General features: G+C 43.3%; 1 protein-coding gene across 1 annotated transcript; it reads right to left on the bottom strand.

Moving 5' to 3' along the window:
- Positions 1–258: 258 nt before the first annotated feature.
- Positions 259–13,473, bottom strand: CLEC4E (C-type lectin domain family 4 member E). Its single transcript, XM_004610640.2, has 7 exons — positions 13,464–13,473; positions 9,633–9,722; positions 7,877–7,966; positions 5,756–5,907; positions 3,269–3,384; positions 603–756; positions 259–348 (listed from the first exon to the last, which is right to left on the bottom strand). Exons 1-7 carry the CDS (start codon positions 13,471–13,473, stop codon positions 259–261), a joined length of 702 nt encoding a protein of 233 aa, XP_004610697.2.
- Positions 13,474–19,212: the final 5,739 nt, after the last annotated feature.

The following is a 19,212-nucleotide window of genomic DNA, read 5'->3' as shown; positions in this document are numbered from 1 at the left end:
TGTTTGCCTTGCACATGACCTGCCGACCCGGGTTTGATTCCCAGCGTCCCATATGGTCCCCTGAGCACCGCCAAGAGTCATTCCTGAGTGCATGAGCCAGGAGTAAAACCCTGTGCATCGCCAGGTGTGACCCAAAAATAAAATAAAAAAAAACCTCAGGTGTGTATGTTATAACTCTTATCAGACCTCAACTAGATAAGAGTTGATAACATTAGTTGATAATTCAACTAACATTGAACTTAATCACGGCAACTAACATCAGTGTGCCGTGATTAAGTTCTGGATGGCTTCTGCGTTGGTTGGACCTGGTTCTAAGTGTGTCGCATGCCTTACATGTTCTTGAATAGTCTTAAGCATATCAACAGGGTATTATACAATAAATGAAGAGAGCTGAGAAGTACCAAGACGAACAGGAAGAACCCTTCATTGAGTATCATGCATCGCAATAGTCAAAGCTACTGAGTTTTATTTGCTTATATCAAAGCCAGACACTTGTGAAGTCCCCTCGAAGTCCCCTGCGCTCTTTTCTCCTGTTGGGATGGTCGCGGGTTCAAACTCTTTTACTCCCTTAAATTTTTCAGTCTGTTCTTAGAGAGTCTTACGTTCAAAAATTTTGTTTCTGGCATTTCACAAATTCGAAACATTTTGAAGAAACAGGTCATATCATTCCAATTCTCCCTTGGATTTGAGGAGTCCCTTATGGTGACGCAGTCCTCGACCGTCGCCAGGTTGTTGGGTTCCCCGACGTCCCAGAAGCTGGAAGAGAACCACACAGAAGACTTCAAATACCAGCTGCAAGAGGCAAAGTGAACAAGCCTCCAGGCCCAGGGCATTTGTGTTATTTAAATTCGTATCTTTGTTTTTGGGAGGGTTTCCTGTTTGTCTTGTTTGGGGACCACATCCGATGATGCTCAGAAGTGCCTCCTAGTTCTGTGCTCAGGGATCACTCCTGGCTGTGCTCAGGGGGACCATATAGGATGCTGAGGATAGAAGCCAGGTTGACCACATGCAAAGCGAATGCCCTGCCCCCTGTACTATTGCTCAGGTCCCTAGCTTCATAACTTTATAAGGCATCACTGTCACTGTCATCCCATTGCTCATCGATTTGCTTGAATGAGCACCAGTAACGTCTCCATTGTGAGACTTGTTACTGTTTTGGGCATATCGAATATGCCACGGGGAGCTTGCCAGGCTCTGCCGTGCAGGCGAGATACTCTCGGTAGCTTGCCGGGCTCTCCGAGAGGGGAAGAGGATTCGAACCCGGGTCGGCTGTATGCAAGGCAAATGCCTTACCCCCTGTGATATCACTCCGGCCCTGTAACTTTTTAATTAATTAACTTTTTAAAAATTAATTAACTTTTTAATTAATAAAAAGTCTTCTTTCTACTAATGATGAAAAGAATCTCAGAGAAGCAAAAACACTGGCCTAGGTCTCAAGATTTGGGAGCAATAAAACTGAAGTGGATTTTTCTAAGTTTCTATTTGGTTTGTTCCCTCAGGACGTTAGACTGACTATGAGAAGTTGCTCAAGGGGTTGATAATCCTAATGGCTTCAATTTCCTTCACATCCAGCTTTTATTTCACATTTGGTTTTCTTTACATTATGACTCCTTAGAAGACGGTAGAGAAGCAACGTTCCAAAGTATTCAGAGCATCTAAATTTAGCTCTTAGAAATGACTTAGTCCCACAGGCATTTGATTTCTTCAATGATAAATGAGGATTCATAATGTTGATAGATTCCCATAATAATACAGTCATGAGATATTTGTCAAAAACTCAAAAATGTGGGGCTGGAGCGATAGCACAACGGGTAGGGCGTTTGCCTTGCACGCAGCCGACCCAGGTTCGAATCCCAGCATCCCGTATGGTCCCCTGAGCACCGCCAGTATTAATTCCTGAGTGCAGAGCCAGGAGTAACCCCTGTGTATTGCTGGGTGTGACCCAAAATGCAAAAAAAAAAAAAAACCACTGAAAAAATGTGCCATGCTCTATGAAGTGCCATGGTTAAAAGTGGAGAGACAATACTACGGGGACTCCCAATTTTTTTTCTTTTTGGGTCACACCTGTCGCACAGGGGTTACTCCTAGCTCTGCACTCAGGAATTACTCCTGGCGGTGCTCAGGGGACCCTATGGGATGCTAGGAATTGAACCTGCATGGGCCACCTGCAAGGCAAATGCCCTCCCCACTGTGCTATCACTCCAGCCTGGGACTCTCACTTTGACTTATACTTTAGTGATTTACTTTTCCAAATCATGTCAATGTGTTTGACTCATTCACTGAAGTTTGGGCCATAAGACTCTGAATTCCACTCACTGCCACCACTCATTTCTAATGAGTTAATATTTCAATTTATTATTTTTAATTTTCTTTTTTTTTTTTTGCAGGGGTAAGGGTTTGAGTCACATCCAGTTGTGTTCAGTGGCATTCTGTCTATGCTGAGGGGGTCACTTCTGGAAGTCTTTGTGGGACCACGTGGTATAAAAGAATGAACAAGGGTTAGCCACATGCAAGGAAGACACCTTAATCTCTGAATTATCTCTCTGTCCCCTTATTCATTTTTTGTCACATAACATTGGTTTGTCCTTTCTCCCTTGCTAGAGGGAGTTTAGGTTTATCAGGTTACACCCAAAACAGTACTCCCAAGACATTCCCATTTCTTTGCTTATTGGTAACCTCTTTCTTTGTGCTCTGCTTCCCCAACCAGTGTATCACCTTTTCCTCCTACTCCAACTCTGTTAACTTGTAAGGGCAAATCCTTCTAAGGACACTGTACTTATATTCATAAGTGAAATATTGCTTTTCTCCTTCTCTTATGTCCTTTTGTATAGTTACTTCACAGCAAAGTCCTTTTTGTATAGACACAGGAAGACAGTTAATTCTATGCTTTTGTGACTTGGGAGTTAATTGACTCCGAATAATATTCATTCCTAGACATCTGCTTTCTCGACTTAAGTCTCTGTTTCCCTTAGTTGCTAGCACCCCGAAAGAGCAGGGTCCCGATGAGGGACTGGATGGACCCAGAGCAAACTGTGAGCTACCCTGGCCATTTTCACTTGCTATTTTCTCTTTATTCTTGAGAGAGTGCTTAGAAGTGAGGACAGAAGATTTTCATGTTTGTTTTCTTTCTGATTTACACCAACTTTTCCCCTTCTTGCTTCTAATATCACAGGGATAGCCCTGACTATCTCAGGGGAGCAAATTCTGATGACTCCCAACAACCCAACCACAGTAGAGCATTTGGGTTAGTCTTCAAGGAGGAAATTACCTTAGAGACTGGGTGAAAGGTGTGCCATCTATCCATGTCCACTGTCCCTCCACAGCCTGGTCTGTCAACCCAATATAAAACTCTCTCGTTGGAGGTTTCTTGTGGAAAAGAAACTCCTGTGAAAGCAGCACACATGGAGGAAAGCCAACAGAAGTCAATCATTTCCGTGCTGAACAAATTTTCAAGGCGATTGTTCTTCAGATAAAGTAGAATCTGATTGGGGCCATAGAGATAGCACAGCAGAGAGGACACTTGCCTTGAGTGCATCTGACCTGGATTTGATCCTCAATATCCCACATCCCACCCCCCGCCACCACTTTCCAGCCTATCCAAGAGCAGTTCCTGAGTGCAGAGCCAGGAGTAACTTCTGAGCATCACTAAGGGTGGCCCCCAAACAAAAACAAACAACCAAAAAAATGGAGAATCTGGTTTAGAAAAAATATATGATGGACCTGAAATTGTACAGTAATAGGGGATTATCTCCTGACATTTGCGGGGGATCCTGAAGTTCAGTAGAGATTCTTTTGGTTATTCTAATCAATATGAAGCCATATATTTTATATCATAATGTAAATAATTCTCTAAATAAGAAATGCCTGGATATTCTGACTTTAATTCAACTTGATTCTTAATTATGCACTTTGGTATATCTTATAAACCTTTTTATAATCTTTATTTAGTTGCTTTATTATTGTGGTATATTTATGTATATATAAAACATAAAGCCAATAAAAATAACCTGTTACAGAGAAGAAATATCTCAATAACTCATCCAAAGTTTATCAGCTGCAACTTGTAGAGATAACTATCTATATCTAAAACAAGGCATTACTTGTCACCACTAAAAGGTAATAGGCAATACTTGCTAGCCCTCTTTCATTTGATGAATTGATAAACAATGGATATTTAAAAATTGCATGAGGCTGGAGAATGATCCGGACCCCAGACCGGGCCAACAACACCGGGGTGCCAGACGGGGAAGGTACAGCCAGCACACCTTCTCCAGATGGAGCCCAGCGACACTGAGCTTCTACTAACACGGCTCCGGTATGCAGGACTGGACATCTCCAAACCCAGCGCGTGATCTTTCCTGATATACAAAATATATGCTCAGGAATGGCTCCACCTCTCCTGAGAATCCATTATCCCAGAGGCACAGAAACCAATCTCAGAATGCAGAGGCTGCTGGCAGATATACTCCTGGACTCTGAACTAAGCTACGGCCCCGTGCAGCCCCGGGAGGGGAAGGGTTTCTGTCCCTCGGCCTTTTCCCCCCTGCAACAGCATGGCGACCACCACGGTTCAGAATCAGTTGGACAGAGAGGTAGGAGTTTGCAGTGATGGGACGGGTTGCCCATGGACAGCTCCTCCTCTCCTGAACAGCCATGATCCCAGTGCCACAGAAACCAATCTCGGAATGCAGCAGCTGCTGGCAGAAATACCTCTGGACTTAATACCAGAATCCCAAATCTGGGCGGCCGCTTCGCGACCGTGCAACATCATATGCTCTTTGTTACCAACAATAGAAGACGTACAATCTAATGATGCCACTCCAACAGGTCTGACTGTTTGGGGGAAAAAACTCCAAATAATGATAATGAGTTTCCTGTCGAAAATTGAATGTAATCAAAGTAGGGAAAGAGTAAAGTGATAATCATCTGCCACACAGGCAGAGGGGGAGTGGGAGGGGGTATGCTGGGGTTATTGGTGGTAGAATATGTGCACTGGTGAAGGGATGGGTGTTTGAGTATAGTATGACTGAGACTCAATCCTAAAAGCCCTGTAACTGTTCTCAAGGAAACTCAATTAAAAAAGAAATTAAAAAAAAGAAAGCAAATCAAAATGCAACTAGACAAGATGAATGTATATACAGACAGCTTTGAATCTGCTCTAATTTATTTTTTATAAAGCAATGCCCTATAAACTTTGACATTTCAATTAACATTACTGTCAAATTGCACCATGATAGGCAGCATATTAACCACTCAAAAGCTGAGAGCTGCCATTTTAGACCAATGTTTTGTACTTTTCCAATGGTCAGGTCTCTTGTATTTTAAATGCTTTATAAAATTTCACATTAAAGTAATTTTGTGTATTTTCATTCAAAAAAAAGAAAAAAAAATTGCATGACTGAAACTCAATCATGTACAGTTTTGTAACTGTATATATCATAGTGATCCAATAAAAAAATTAAAAATAAAATAAATTCATAAACACTGATAACTGTAAAATAAACTCCCACGTATTTGTCCCCTGCATTACTAATACACATGAACATAGAAATTCCTTCTTTTCTTAGGTTCTTCTAATAATAAAAAGTTAAAATAAGCATTTATACACAGAAATAATGTGCATGGCTTGCATTTTAGTATGATCATTTAATACAAAGTATTTATGGAGAAAACTTCTGCACACGGGTATGGCGAAAGGTCTGTATCTTATGAAGAATGTTACTATTGGCACTGGAAAAAGTCATGCTCCACTTACTTGCTCTTCCACACTGTTGATAACCACCAGGTGGGCGCCCATGTCTGAACAGTTTTTTAAACTTGCCGCCCAGGTCAAGGTATTAGTAGAAAAGAAATAGCAGCTTGATTGAAAATATTCCCATTTCAATGGACAGCAATTCTGGGCTGAATCTGGGAGAAAAGGTTCTGTGAGAGAATAAGAAATATAAAATTAGAAATACAAACTGAGTAGAACATTCAGTTGGGTCTATGAACTCATCACTTATAGTCATAATATAGTTCATAGCTCATAATACTGTGAACCCCTACTTATGTCCCATAACATATTACCTAAGACTCGGCAATTTATATGCTATTAAGCAATCAATAACTTTCTTGGTTTTTTGAGGTATGATTCTTTATTTTCTAGATGTTGGGGCTGGTATGCAAACTCTAAGTAATCTAATTAAGCTATTATTAAAGGAAAACCCTATTATTTGTTCTTAGACACCTGAAAGAGTTTGTGTTCTATCTGAACGATGTCTCAACAAGCATTTCTCATATTTTCTAAATAATGCACTCTCAACATAACTTCCCAAGTAGTTGAACAGATTGCCATAATTTCTTAGAATTAAAGCTTTAAAAATTTATTAAAAAATAAAAAGTGCAATGCCACCTGATTTAATGACAAGGCAATTATAAATTAGTGAGGTTAGTTACTTTTCTAGCATTGTATAGCATTTTGGTTAGACTTGAAACACAGGGAGTGTATTTCTGAGATACTTAAATTCCCTACTCTATACATTTTTATCTCCACCTCATTTGGAAGCAGGTGATGATAAGTGGAAACAAATTGCAATCCTGGGGTTATACCTTTTATTTGCAGATGTATTATTCAGATAGATACCTCAAATTCATTCCAAAAGTATGTGATAATAGGGGCTGGAGTGATAGTACAGCAGATAGGGAGTTTTCCTTGCACATGACCAACCTGGGTTCTATTTCTGGCATCCCATGTGGTTCCTCCAGCTCTGCCAGGAGTGATTCCTGAGTGCAGAGTCAGGAGGAATCCCTGAGCATCACTGGGTGTGATCCGCCCCCACCCAAAAAAAGGTATGTGATAATATTGCCTCATATTTTTTTTGCCTCCATGCTAATTGCATTTCCAAAGTTATGGTATTATCCTTTCATCTACTCCTCTTTCTTTTATAGCACAGGTAAGAACTTTCATTTTGTTGGGAAAAATAAAAACTAAACCCCGCCCCCCTCTTTCCTTATGGGCATTATGGTTTGCAGAGAGAGAGAAAGAGCAAGAGAGAGAGAAAGAGAGAGATGTGCCTGTCATAGAGGTGGGGATGGTGTGGGGGAGGCAGGAGAGAAACTGGAAAATGTACACTGGTGAAGAAATGGGTGTTATGACTGAAACTCAGAAGAGAGTGATGCAGAGAGTCTCTTGGCCACACGCCTGGCTGTCTTCCCCGGGGCCCCTCCGAAGGGATGGGCTCCAGCTTCCCTCCCCACCCTGAGCAGAGCTCTTGGTGGCCAAAGACCACCAGAACCTAGCTACAGCCATGCTCGAGGCCCCTCTCCACACATTCGGACAGGCCTCATGCATGAAGGTACTGGCAGAGGAACCCAGGTGTGTGTAATCTCATCAACGGCCAATATCCAGAGACTTAAAATGCAAAGCAGCCAGGAGATATCTTGCAGCCTACTTCTCTCTCTGGGAGAAACTGGCAAGCTTCTGAGAGTTTCCTGCCCACATGGGACAGCCTTGCAAGCTTCCCATGGTGTATTCATATGCAAAATCCAGTAACAAGCTGGATCTCATTCCCCTGACCCTGAAAGAGCCCCCACTGCGACATCGTTGGGAGGGCCAAGAGACTTCTAAGATCTCAGGGAAAGGACGAAATGAGAGGTTACTGAGCCTGCTCAAGATATCCATGACTAACAGGATTTCGTGATCGTGATCGTGATCGTGATGACTGAAACCCAATCGTGGGCAACCTTGTAACTGTGTATCTCACTGATTCAATTTTAAAAATAAATTAAAAATAAAACCAAGACCTAATCTAACTACTTTACTTATTTCCAAATCAATAGAGAAGCTCAAAAAGGTTGGTATGAAAATCTTGAGTTTCACATTTGAGAACTGTTATACCTGATCCATTTTCGTAGCAGGAAAACTCCATCAATTCCTCTTGTGGCAGGAACTTTTGCTTATCACATGACTGAAAGATGCGATATGTTACTGTGTGGAGAGGGACACAGTTAATGTGACTCTTCCGAGAAAAAATTTATTTTATAGAATTATCACATGATCCAGCAATTTCATGTCAAGATACACATCCCAGGAACATAAATTTGTAAAGGTACACGTATATCCTGTGTTATGTTCATTGCAGTGATATTTCCAAAAGCTAAGATCTGAAAACAATCCATGTGCTCAATGAGAGATGAGTGGGTAAGGAAGTTGTATCATATACACATATACACATATATTTATGTATATATATATATAAAGTGCATGTATGCATTGTATATGTACACACACCAACAGTGGAATAAGACTCAGCCATTAGACAAATGAAAACTTTTTTTTTTTTGGCTACAACGTAAATGGAACAGGAGGTAGTTCTACAAAGCAAATGAATCAAGAGAAAGATAAATACTGAACTTACTGGTGTAATATGAAGAAACAAAACATGGGGATATCAATGTCCCTTGTTAACCAACCTTGGAACTGTGATTTGGCAAATGCGATGGGGGGGGGGGGAATGCACTGAAAGTTTGCATCGAACTTTGGTGCAGGGATCTGGGCGTTTTGGTGGTGGGTGTGGGATGACAACATCATACCTTTAAAGCATATCAACATTGACACTCTTGTAAACTGGTGTTACCACAATAAAAATAAGTGAAAACGTAACTTTAAACATCATTTTCTAAAACTGCCAATAGTTATTATGCTAGGTTCCTACTAGCGGGGTTTCCTTCTTTATGGGGAGACACAAACACTTACTTATTCAAAAGAAGAGGAAGTTCTTTCCTCACAGTGTCCCCAGGTTCTACAGATAAATAGACTTGATTTCAGGGAGAACAAAAGCCCAGACAAAACCAATGTACTTGTATTCTGTGTCTTCCCTCTATCCTTCCTTGCCATAAGCAAAGGAATCTCTCATGTTTTAGACTAGGTTATGGGTTCCATTAATTTCTGGGATGTAGAAGGCTAGCAGGAGCAGTGGTTGGGGGGGAACTCAAGACCACCACCGAGAGGGAAAATGTCCACCATGAAAAAAGGTGTCAGAGGTCACTAAAGTGTGGTAACAGTTCTGTATTAACTGAGGTTTGGGGCTTGAGGAATAACCTGGAAATATATTAGGGGAAACCTGAAACAGAAATACTGTACATAGATAGAGGTAAAAACATGCATATGTATATGTACTTATAAAGAATATTTAATAGCAGTGAACACCTGAATTGGGAATAGACAGAATATAGAGATGCATAAGTACCTTTTTCAAATTTATGTATTTGAGACTGAAACATAAAATTTCATTTTTCTCCAACAATTAAAAAACTTGAAATTTAAAATTGGCATATAGCTTCAGTGATTTTAGATACGACTGAAAGTATAAATAAGTCAATAAATGAGACATCTGGAATATCTTTAGTATCTCTGATGCATTACTGAGATTTGTCAACACACACATCAGACCTTGCAACATTCCGCATGACTGAAATTTATCATTTCATTTATAATTTATAAATCATAATTTGTAATAGAAGTTGAACATTTTATATGAGTGTTTTAAAAAAATAAAAGAAATTCCCTTCATGGAAGAAGAGAACCCACTAGCAACAAAGAATAACTTATTCTAATATTAATAGGGCAGACAGAATTTCTCTTCAGAACTCACCAACACATTTAGTGATAAAACAGGCACTGAGCAGTAGGATGGAGACCCCCGCCACAGCCCAGAAGAACACTTGGGAGTAGGATTGTCTTGCTGTAGAGAAACACAAACATGGTTAATTGTCCTACAGATGGGCTGGAGCCATAGCACAGCGGTAGGGCGTTCGCCTTTCACTCAGCCAACCCATGTTCGATTCCTCTGACCCTCTTGGAGAGCCCGGCAAGCTACGGAGAATATCCCACCCGCACGGAAGAGAGAGCCTGGCAAGCTACCCGTGGCATATTGGATATGCCAAAAACAGTAACAATAAGTCTCACAATGAGAGACGTTACTGGTGCCCGCTCGAACAAATCAATGAGCAATGGGATAACAGTGACAGTGACAGTCCTACAGATAGACACAGAAAAAATGAGAAATGGAGGTGCTCCCAAACAGTGCTCAGGATCCTAAGGGCCACTTCTGAGGTTATTCAGCCAATTGAGGGGTTAAATGTTAGGGTCAAAGCTGTGGTGTTCCTTTGGTCCTGTGATGATCAGGACACCAGAGCCACCTCAGCAGTGCCGGGCGGGGGGGTCGTTGGAAGGGGCATGTGGTACCAGGGGTCTAACTGTGGTTCCATTCATGCAGAACATGTGCCCTAACACATATTCTATACCCGCAGACCTGCATGAGGTTCTTATTCATCCTTGCTTCCTTCCTTCCGCCACCACTGTCCGTGCTCAGTAATTCTCGAAAGTCAGTGTGTGTGCTGGCATTCTTTGGGGAACTTGCAAAACCACAGATTATCAGGGCTCCCCCCAAGTTAACAGTTCCATAGGGCTGGTATAGAACTAACACGTGACCTGGGGCCAGTATTTTTAGAACCACGGAAATAACCCATTACTAATTCTAAGCTACTGATGGAGAAACGTACATTTTTCCTTCATGTCTAAATTTTCCCTTTTTTTCCTATTTTTCTGTTTCTCCCTCCCACTTTCTCTTTTTTTCTTGTCTCTCTACTGTTCTCTTTTCAGTGCCTTTATTTCTTAAGCTCTTTGCCTTAAGATTTAAATTTAAGGGCGGAAGCACTAGCACAGTGAGTAGGGAGTTTGCCTTGCACACAGCCGACCGAGTTCAATCCCCGGCATCCCATATGGTCTCCCCAGCACTGTCAGGAGTAATTCCTGAGTGCAGAGCCAGGAGTAACCCCTAAGCATCGCTGGGTGTGACCCGAAAAGCAAAAAAAGAAAAAAAGATTTAAATTTAAGAGATTTTTTTAAATCTTTGACAAGCATCTAGCAGTTCTCCTCCTTCTCTCAATATACACAATTATTATTATTATTATTAATTTGTTTTTGTTGTGATTTAGATAAAGTCACAGTATCAGTACAAGGGAAATGAGTTTCAGAGAAGTCAAGAGACTTGGTTAGTGGGAAGCTTATAGGAAAGGTAGAAATAGTCACCTGATAACTTCCAAGCACAACAATCCATCCAGTATGACATTTAAATTCTCTTTAATTTTCTAAATTATTTATCTAAATTAATTTCTAAATTCTCTTTAATTTTCTAAATTAATTTTCTAAATTATTTATCTAAATTATCTATATTCTCTTTAATTTTCCTCTTCTTTATTTTCTGACTGTTCCTCCCCTTCTCTCTCATCTTTACATTGTTGAATGTTTTCCTCTGTCCTGTCCTCCCTTACAACTTCTCTCCACCTTCCACCCAATGTACTGACAGACTTGGACAGAAACGCAAGGAGCTGAAGCCAAAAACGCTTTGTGTGCTGGAACCCCAAGTCCTGTCCCTGGTACCACATAGCTCCCTGGAGCACTCTAGTGTGGCTCTCAAACCAAAAAAAAAGTCTATTTTTTAAAAAAGAGATAGTTGCAAATTGTACCTGTATTTTGTGATGTAGATGACTTGAAGAAATTCATTCTTAAACTTTCTCTTCTCAGTCTCTCATCCTCTCTTTTCCATGTTTGAGCCCGGGCGTGTTGTGTTGGTGAGAGTCAAAGAAAGTGAATCCTAAACACTTTATTTTAGGAACTTCAACAGTAAAAAAAAAAAAAAAAAAGAAAAAAGAAAAAAATAATAGCTTTGCCACAGTTCTTGGCACAAGTCAGAATTTCCTCTCTTGCGCAGGAGGGCAAGTGAGTTTACTTCCTCTGGCAACAACCAGAGGAAGTGATGAAATGGGATCAACACCAATAGACTGATACCATGGAAATACAAGGAGTTAAAACTAAAGCTTAGGGGCTGGAGAGAGAGCACAGTGGGTAGGACACTGGCTTTGCAAGCGGTCAACCAGAGTTTCATCTCTGGCATCCCATATGATCCCCTCTTCACCACCAGAGTGCTCCTAAGTCAGGAGTAACACCTGAGCATTGCCAAGTGTGGCCCCCAAACAAAACAAAAACAGATAAAATCATAATGTAATTTGGCTGAACACAATTGGCCTACTTCCTGTCAGTCTAATTCATCCCTCAAGCTTCCCTTGACACTGTGGAAACCACCTCTGCGCTCAGCATCTGTTAACTAAATATGAAACAAGCTCCAAGTCCTCCCAGTACTGAGTCCAGAGCTGGGCACCAAATCAACATGCTTAGACTGTCGGCATGCAGGGTGTCAGGTACAGAACCTTCTGGGTTCTTCTTGGGCCAGTTGAGCAATCCAGCTACATCAGATTAGTGGGAGGAAAGAGAAAATTTCATTACATATATATGGTAGCACTGTAGCGATAGCACAGCGGGTAGGGCATTTGCCTTGCACGTGGCCGACCTGGGTTTGAGTTCTCTGTCCCTCTCAGAGAGCCCTGGCAAGCAACCAAGAGTATCCTGCCCGCATGGCAGAGCCTGGCAAGCTACCTGTGGCATATTCAATATGCCCAAAAGAGTAACAACAAATCTCACAATGGAGACGTTACTGGTGACCGCTCGAGCAAATCGATGAACAACGGGACTATAGCACGACAGACAGTGCAGTGCTATGTATATATGGTGGATGAACATGAATATGTATCCTAAAGAAATGAAGGAAGCAAAACTAGGGTGTATATCTAGAGATGAGGAACAGGGTAGGCGCTTGGGGTTTCAAACAAGAGTGGGGAAGGACTCACATGGTGAGGATAGGATGACACAGACAAATACTAGGTGTGCTGTAATCAGAGTCTGCCTTGCCATATAGAGAAGTTTACATAATAGGAAAGTTATTTCTCACTTAAAAATTTTTTTGCAATTCTGGGTGGTGCCCATGGTTTTGATTCTTCTAAATAATGAAAGGAATGATAACCGTTTCTCATGAATCTACAGGGCCTCAGTTGACATCAGTTTCTTTTTTTTTTTCTTTTTTAGGTCACAACTGGCGATGCACAGGGGTTACTCCTGGATCTGCACTCAGGAATCACTCTGGTGGTGCTGGGGGACCATATGGGATGCTGGGAATCGAACACGGGTTGGCCACGTGCAAGGCAAATTGCCCTACCTGCTGTGCTATTGCTCCAGCCCTGACATCAGTTTAAAATAATCCACCTAACAAAGTATTATGCCTTGGGAAAGTCCAGACACAGCATTTTTGTTTTGTTTTCATTTGGGGACCACACACAGCAGTGCTCCTGGCTATGCACTCAGGATTCACTCCTGATGGTGCTCAGAGGGTCATACGGGATGCCAGGGATTGAACTCAGGTCAGCTGCGTGCAAGGCAAGTACCTTATCCTCTGTACTATCTCTCCAGCCCACTAATCACAGCATCTTGAAGGACAGTTAACTTTCAGGACTTTAGTGACGTGAAATTCCTTGCATCTTTTTATGAGGGATTTATCTTAATATTAAGTCTTCCTATCCTAAAAACTTACTTATCTTCATCTTTCGTAGTTTTTCATTCTTCTTTAAAAGAGCACTTCTCCAAGTTTCCAAAAATAAACATTTCCTCTGAAGTCCTTTAAGCAATCCCTCTACTTTCGAGGATTTGGAGTGACCTCCTGGTGATTCACAAACTCCTTCCTCCTTCTTCTTTCTAGTGTGTGAAGGGCTGGCTCAGAGGACATTTCCAGCCAGGGGTTACGCAGGAATTGCACCAGCCAGTTTGTTAACGTCCCCGAATGCCAGCGTTCACGGTCCCTCTTTCTGAAAATTGCTTTGCTTCAGCTCACTCAACGTTTCGCATTCAGAATTCCCTTGGGGGCATTGACCCGGCTTGCGGGGGGGTGGGGGGATGGGTGGGGGTGTGTGTGTCAGGGGTGGGACCTGGGTGATGTTTCGTTTGGCGTAGGTAGTTGAAAAACAGCAGATAGTTGGAAAGTAGCACTTCCGGTTCTCATCTGGATCATTCCAGGGACTCGGATGGTTCTAAAATATTCCAAAGGGGGTTGGAGCGATAGCACAGTGGGGGGGGGGGGGGATTTGCCTTGCACGTGGCTGACCCGGGTTCGATTCCCAGCATCCCATAGAGTCCGCTGAGCACCGCCAGGAGTGATTCCTGAGTGCAGAGCCAAAAGAGTAACCCCTGTGCATAGCGGGGTGTGACCTGAAAAACAAAACAAACAAACAAAAACACTCCAAAAAACCACGGCAGGGTGACTGTGAGTCGAACAGTGGTAACCCCCGGGGTGTGGCGTTGGAGCGGAGCATGCTGGGAGCAACAGGGTCAGGACCGGTCGTGCCTGCAGACTCCCGGGGCCCTTGCGTGGGTGCTGATCTGGGAGTGCCAGGCGGCCTCGCCCAGCAGAGCGGAGAGAAGCCAGTTGTCACGCAGTGTTTGAAGAGGGGAAGGCAGGAGAGCTGCTGTGCGGTGGCCCCCCACCTCCCGAGGGGTGACTGTCTGGCCCGTCACCCATGGGAGAGGCATCCAGGGTGCATGAAGGAAGCCCCAGCCCCAGGTCTTCCCTTCCCACGGGTCAGGGGGCCCCGCTGGGGATCTGAAGTTAACTTGGATGCTCCCTGCTCTGTTCCGGGGGGACCCCTCACTCTGAAAGCCGGTTCGTCATTGTTTAAATCCCCCCCCCCCAGTCACAGCTCACCAAGTGCCTCCCAGGGCTGGGGAAGGGCCCCTCCATGCCCCCATCCCCTGCCCAGAAAGGGGCCTGGAATGAGGGGTGGGGCAACTCAATGTGGGGGGTGCAGTTCATCCTCATGGACAGCCCCTTTGCTTTTCCTCTTTGCTTTTTCCTTCTTTCCTCCCCCGCCCCCCACTTTTTTCTTTAAGCCTGATGTGAAAGGTAATTCCACAAAAGAGCACTGGGGTTACATTTACACAATGGAATACTATGCAGCTGTTAGAAGAGGTGAAATCATGAAATTTGCAAATAAGTGGATAGACATGGAGAGTATCATGCTAAGTGAAAGGAGTCAGAAAGAGAGGGACAGACATAGAAGGACTGCACTCATTTGTGGAATGTAAAGTAGCATACTATGAGACTAACACCTAAGGACAGTAGAGATAAGGGCCAGGAGGATCATGCCATGGTTTGGAAGCTGGCCCCACGTGCTGGGGGGAAAGGCAGTTGGGATGGAGAAGGGACCACTAAGGCAATGATGATTGGAGGGATCGCCCGGAATGGGAGATGTGTGCTGAAAGTAGACCAATGACCAAACACGATGGCCTCTTCATATCTGTATTGCAAACCATAATGCCCAAAATTAAAACGAGAGTAAGAAGGATGGTACCTGCCACAGAGGCAGGGAGTGGGGTGGGGTGGGGGTAGTGGACGGGACACTGGGGACATTGGTGGTGGAGAATAGGCACTGATGGAGGGATGGATGCTCAAGCATTGTGTGACTGAAATGTAATCATGCAAATTTGTAACTGTATCTCACAGTAATCCAGTAAAACTTCTTTTTAAAAAATCAAAAATAAAAAAGGGGGGGCACTGGGGAAAAATAAAGGTTGGTTGTCAAGACTCTTCCCTGGCCAACCTCCCTTGGAGGTCTTTTGGACGTTCACCTCTGCTGGTCCCTTCCCTTTCAAGGTACTATCTGCTTTTTGGGCCTTGGGGGTTCCCGTCTCTCTGATTGATTGATTGATTGATTGATTGATTGATTTGTTTTTGCTCACTGTCTTCCCTGGGGCCCCTTGGAGGGGGTGGGCTCCAGCTTCCCTCCCCACTCCGAGCAGAGCTCCTGCAGCCGAAGACCTCCGGAGCCCAGCCACAGCCATGCTCAAGGATCCTCTCCACATGTTCGGACAAGCCTCACGCATGAAAGAACTGGCAGAGGAACCCAGGTGTGTGGGACCCGGCGCTGAGACCTCCAAGCCTGCTCGGATTGGGACTGGGCCTGTTCCACCCAGATTTCCCATTTTTCAGTAGCTAGACGGTCACACCCAGGGACTGCCCCTGGCACCATGTAATCCCACCAACGGCTAACATCCAGAGACTTAAGAACCAAGCTCCTGGGAGCACGCTGCTGCTTTGAAGCCATGAGACATCTTATAGCCTACTTCTCCCTCTGGGAGAACCTGGCAAGCTACCGAGAGTTTCCTGCCCACATGGGACAGCCTGGCAAACTCTCCATGGTGTATTCATATGCCAAAACCACTAACAAGCTGGGTCTCATTCCTCTGACCCTGAAAGAGCCTCTAATGCGGCATTGTTGGGAAGGACGAGTAAAGAGAGGCTTCTAAAATCTCAGGGCTAGGATGAATGGAGACAATACTGAGACCGCTCGAGAAATTCAATGATCAACGGGATGATGATGTTGATGATGATGATGATGATTTAAACACCATGGTTTGCAAAGCTGTTCATAATACAGATGTTTCAGTCATTCAGTTTTCCAACAACACTCTCAAAGGGCCCTTTTTATTGTTGTAACATTTTCCAGTTTCTTCTGCAATCTCTATCTTACAGATAAATGGATTTATTAAAAATTGCATACAAATCATAGATATACTATGATAAAATACGGTATATTTAATGTATTTTAATTGACAAATGATTTTGACCAGAAGAGTGACGAAAGAATATAAATTACTAAATGATAACTCATAATGGCTATAGCAAATTATTTATTCTGATCAATCAGTAACAAAATGCTTATAAAATATTGTTGATTAGTAAGGTAAGAATTATCATTGTAATGGCAATAGTAATGGTATACTATGCAGTTTATCAAATATTAAATTTAGCTCTACTTTACAAAACAAATATAGTTTTTTCCTTTATCACTTACCCAAGTTATAAAAGTGATATTTCTATAAGTCAAGGTGAGAGATTGTGACATGTGGGAGACCCCCCTTATATTCTCCATGCCCTTCAGTCATGTTTAAGGATTTCTTATTCTTTAAAGACCTTCTCAAGCTTATGGAAATAGATTTAGTTTATCCATTTTTATGAAATTTAGAACAAATCATACATAATTTTATATTTGAAAAAAATTGGGGGGGTCCACTGCTGCCTGTGCTCAGGGCTTAGTCCTCACTCTGCACTCAGGACCACTCCTGGCAGGCTCGAGGGACCAGATGGGTTGCCCTGGGTGCAAGGCAAACTGTATATGACAACCACTTTGACAAGCACTCCCCTTTGGAAAGCACCCTCCCTTCCTTCCTTCCTTCCTTCCTTCCTTCCTTCCTTCCTTCCTTCCTTCCTTCCTTCCTCCCTTCCTCCCTCCTTCCCTCCCATTCTTCCTTCCTCCTTCCCTCCCTTCCTTCCTCCTTACCTTCCTTCATTCCTCCCTCCCTTCCTTCCTTCCTCCCTCCCTTCCTTCCTTCCTCCCTCCCTCCCTTCCTTCCTCCTTACCTTCCTTCCTTCCTCCCTCCCTCCCTCCCTCCTTTCCTCCCTCCCTCCTTTCCTCCCTCCCTTCCTTCCTCCTTACCTTCCTTCCTTCCTCCCTCCCTTCCTTCCTCCCTCCCTCCCTTCCTTCCTTCCTCCCTCCCTCCCTTCCTTCCTCCTTATCTTCCTTCCTTCCTTCCTCTCTCCCTTCCTTCCTTCCTTTCTTCCTTCCTCCCTCCCTCCCTTCCTTCCTTCCTTCCTCCCTCCCTCCCTTCCTTCCTTCCTCCCTCCCTCCTCCCTTCCTTCCTCCCTCCCGCCTTCTCTCCCTCCCTCCCTCCCTCCCTCTTCCTTCCTTCCTTCCTTCCCTCCTTCCTTCCTTCCTTCCTCCCTCCCTCCCTTCCTTCCTCCTTATCTTCCTTCCTTCCTCTCTCCCTTCCTTCCTTCCTTTCTTCCTTCCTTCCTCCCTCCCTTCCTTCCTTCCTCCCTCCTCCCTCCCTTCCTCCTTCCTTCCCTCTTTTTCTCCTTCCTTTTTTCTTTCCTTCCCTTCTTTTCCTCTTCCTTCTTCCTTCCCTCCTTCCTTCTTTGCTCCCTCCCTCCCTCCCTTCTGCCTCCCTCACTTCCTTCCTTCCTTCCTCCCTTCCTTCCTCCTTTCTTTCTTCCTTTCTTCCTTTTTCCCTCCTTCCCTCTTTCCCTCCTTCCCTCCTTTGTTCCCTCCTTCCTTCCCTCTTTCCCTCCTTCCCTCCTTCGTTCCCTCCTTTGCCCCTCCTTTCCTCTTCCCTTCTTTCTCCTTTCCTCCTTCCTTCTTTCCTTCCTCCTTTCTTTCCTTCTTTCCCTCCTTCCCTCCTTCCCTCTTTCCTTCTCTGCTTCCGTCCCTTCTTCCTTCCTCCCCTTCATCCTTCCTTCTTCCCCCTCCCTATTTTCTCTCTATTTTCTCTCTCTCTTTCTTCCTTCCTTTCTTTCTTTCTTTCTTTCTTTCTTTCTTTCTTTCTTTCTTTCTTTCTCTTCTACATTGTGGTTTACAACACTGTTATAACAGTGTTTCTCACAGGTGACTCATCTCCACATCTTCCATTAGAGTGACTGTTGTCCCACCACTGTTGTCACCGTATCCTCTTCCCTTCCTTGGCTCACTTCCTCTGTGGTCTGTTTCCTGCTGAAAACCAGTTTCCACCTTCTGTTGCTTTGGGACATTTGTTATCTCCCTACCAAGTTTCTTTGTATCCTGTATATGAAAGGGATCATTACATGTCTGTCCCTCTCCTTGGAACTAACTTCATCCAGCGGATGCTCTCAAGATTGATTCCCATAGCAGAAAATTGCATTTCATCTTACAGTCAAATAGTATCCCGTAGAGTCTAAGTACCACGGTTTCTTTAGTCATCTGTTCTTGGGACTTGGGTTGCTTCCAGATTTTGAGTATTGCAAATAGTGCTGCAAGTGCAAATGTCTTTTCTGGATTATACTTTTGGGTCCTTGGCGTGGGTGCCAAGAAGTAGAACTCCTGGGTCATATGGAATCTCAATTCCTAATTTGTTGGGAAGTGGCCAATACTGTTTTTCAAAAAGTCTACATTCCCACCAGCAATGAATCAGAGTCCTATTTCCCCCACATTCATGCCAGCACAAGTTGTTTTGGGATTTTGATTCTTATTTACATTTCTCTGATGATTAGTGATGCAGAGCATTTTTTCATGTGCCTTTTGGTCATTTGTGTATCTTTGAGGAAGTTTCTCACCTCGTTTTTGATGGATTTTTTTGTTTTTCTTTTCTTGTAAAGTATTACCAGTGCTCTATATATCTTTTCACTTCTATTTTTATAAGGTTGTTCACAATAATTTATTTCATTCAATATTGCAACACCAATCCCATCACTATTAAGCCTCCCCTACCAACATTAT

Source organism: Sorex araneus, chromosome 6 (assembly GCF_027595985.1).
Source record: "Sorex araneus isolate mSorAra2 chromosome 6, mSorAra2.pri, whole genome shotgun sequence".
Classification (NCBI taxonomy): Eukaryota; Metazoa; Chordata; class Mammalia; order Eulipotyphla; family Soricidae; genus Sorex; species Sorex araneus.
The sequence above is the reverse complement of the archived record's forward strand: the minus strand, read 5'-3'. Positions and strand labels throughout refer to the sequence as shown.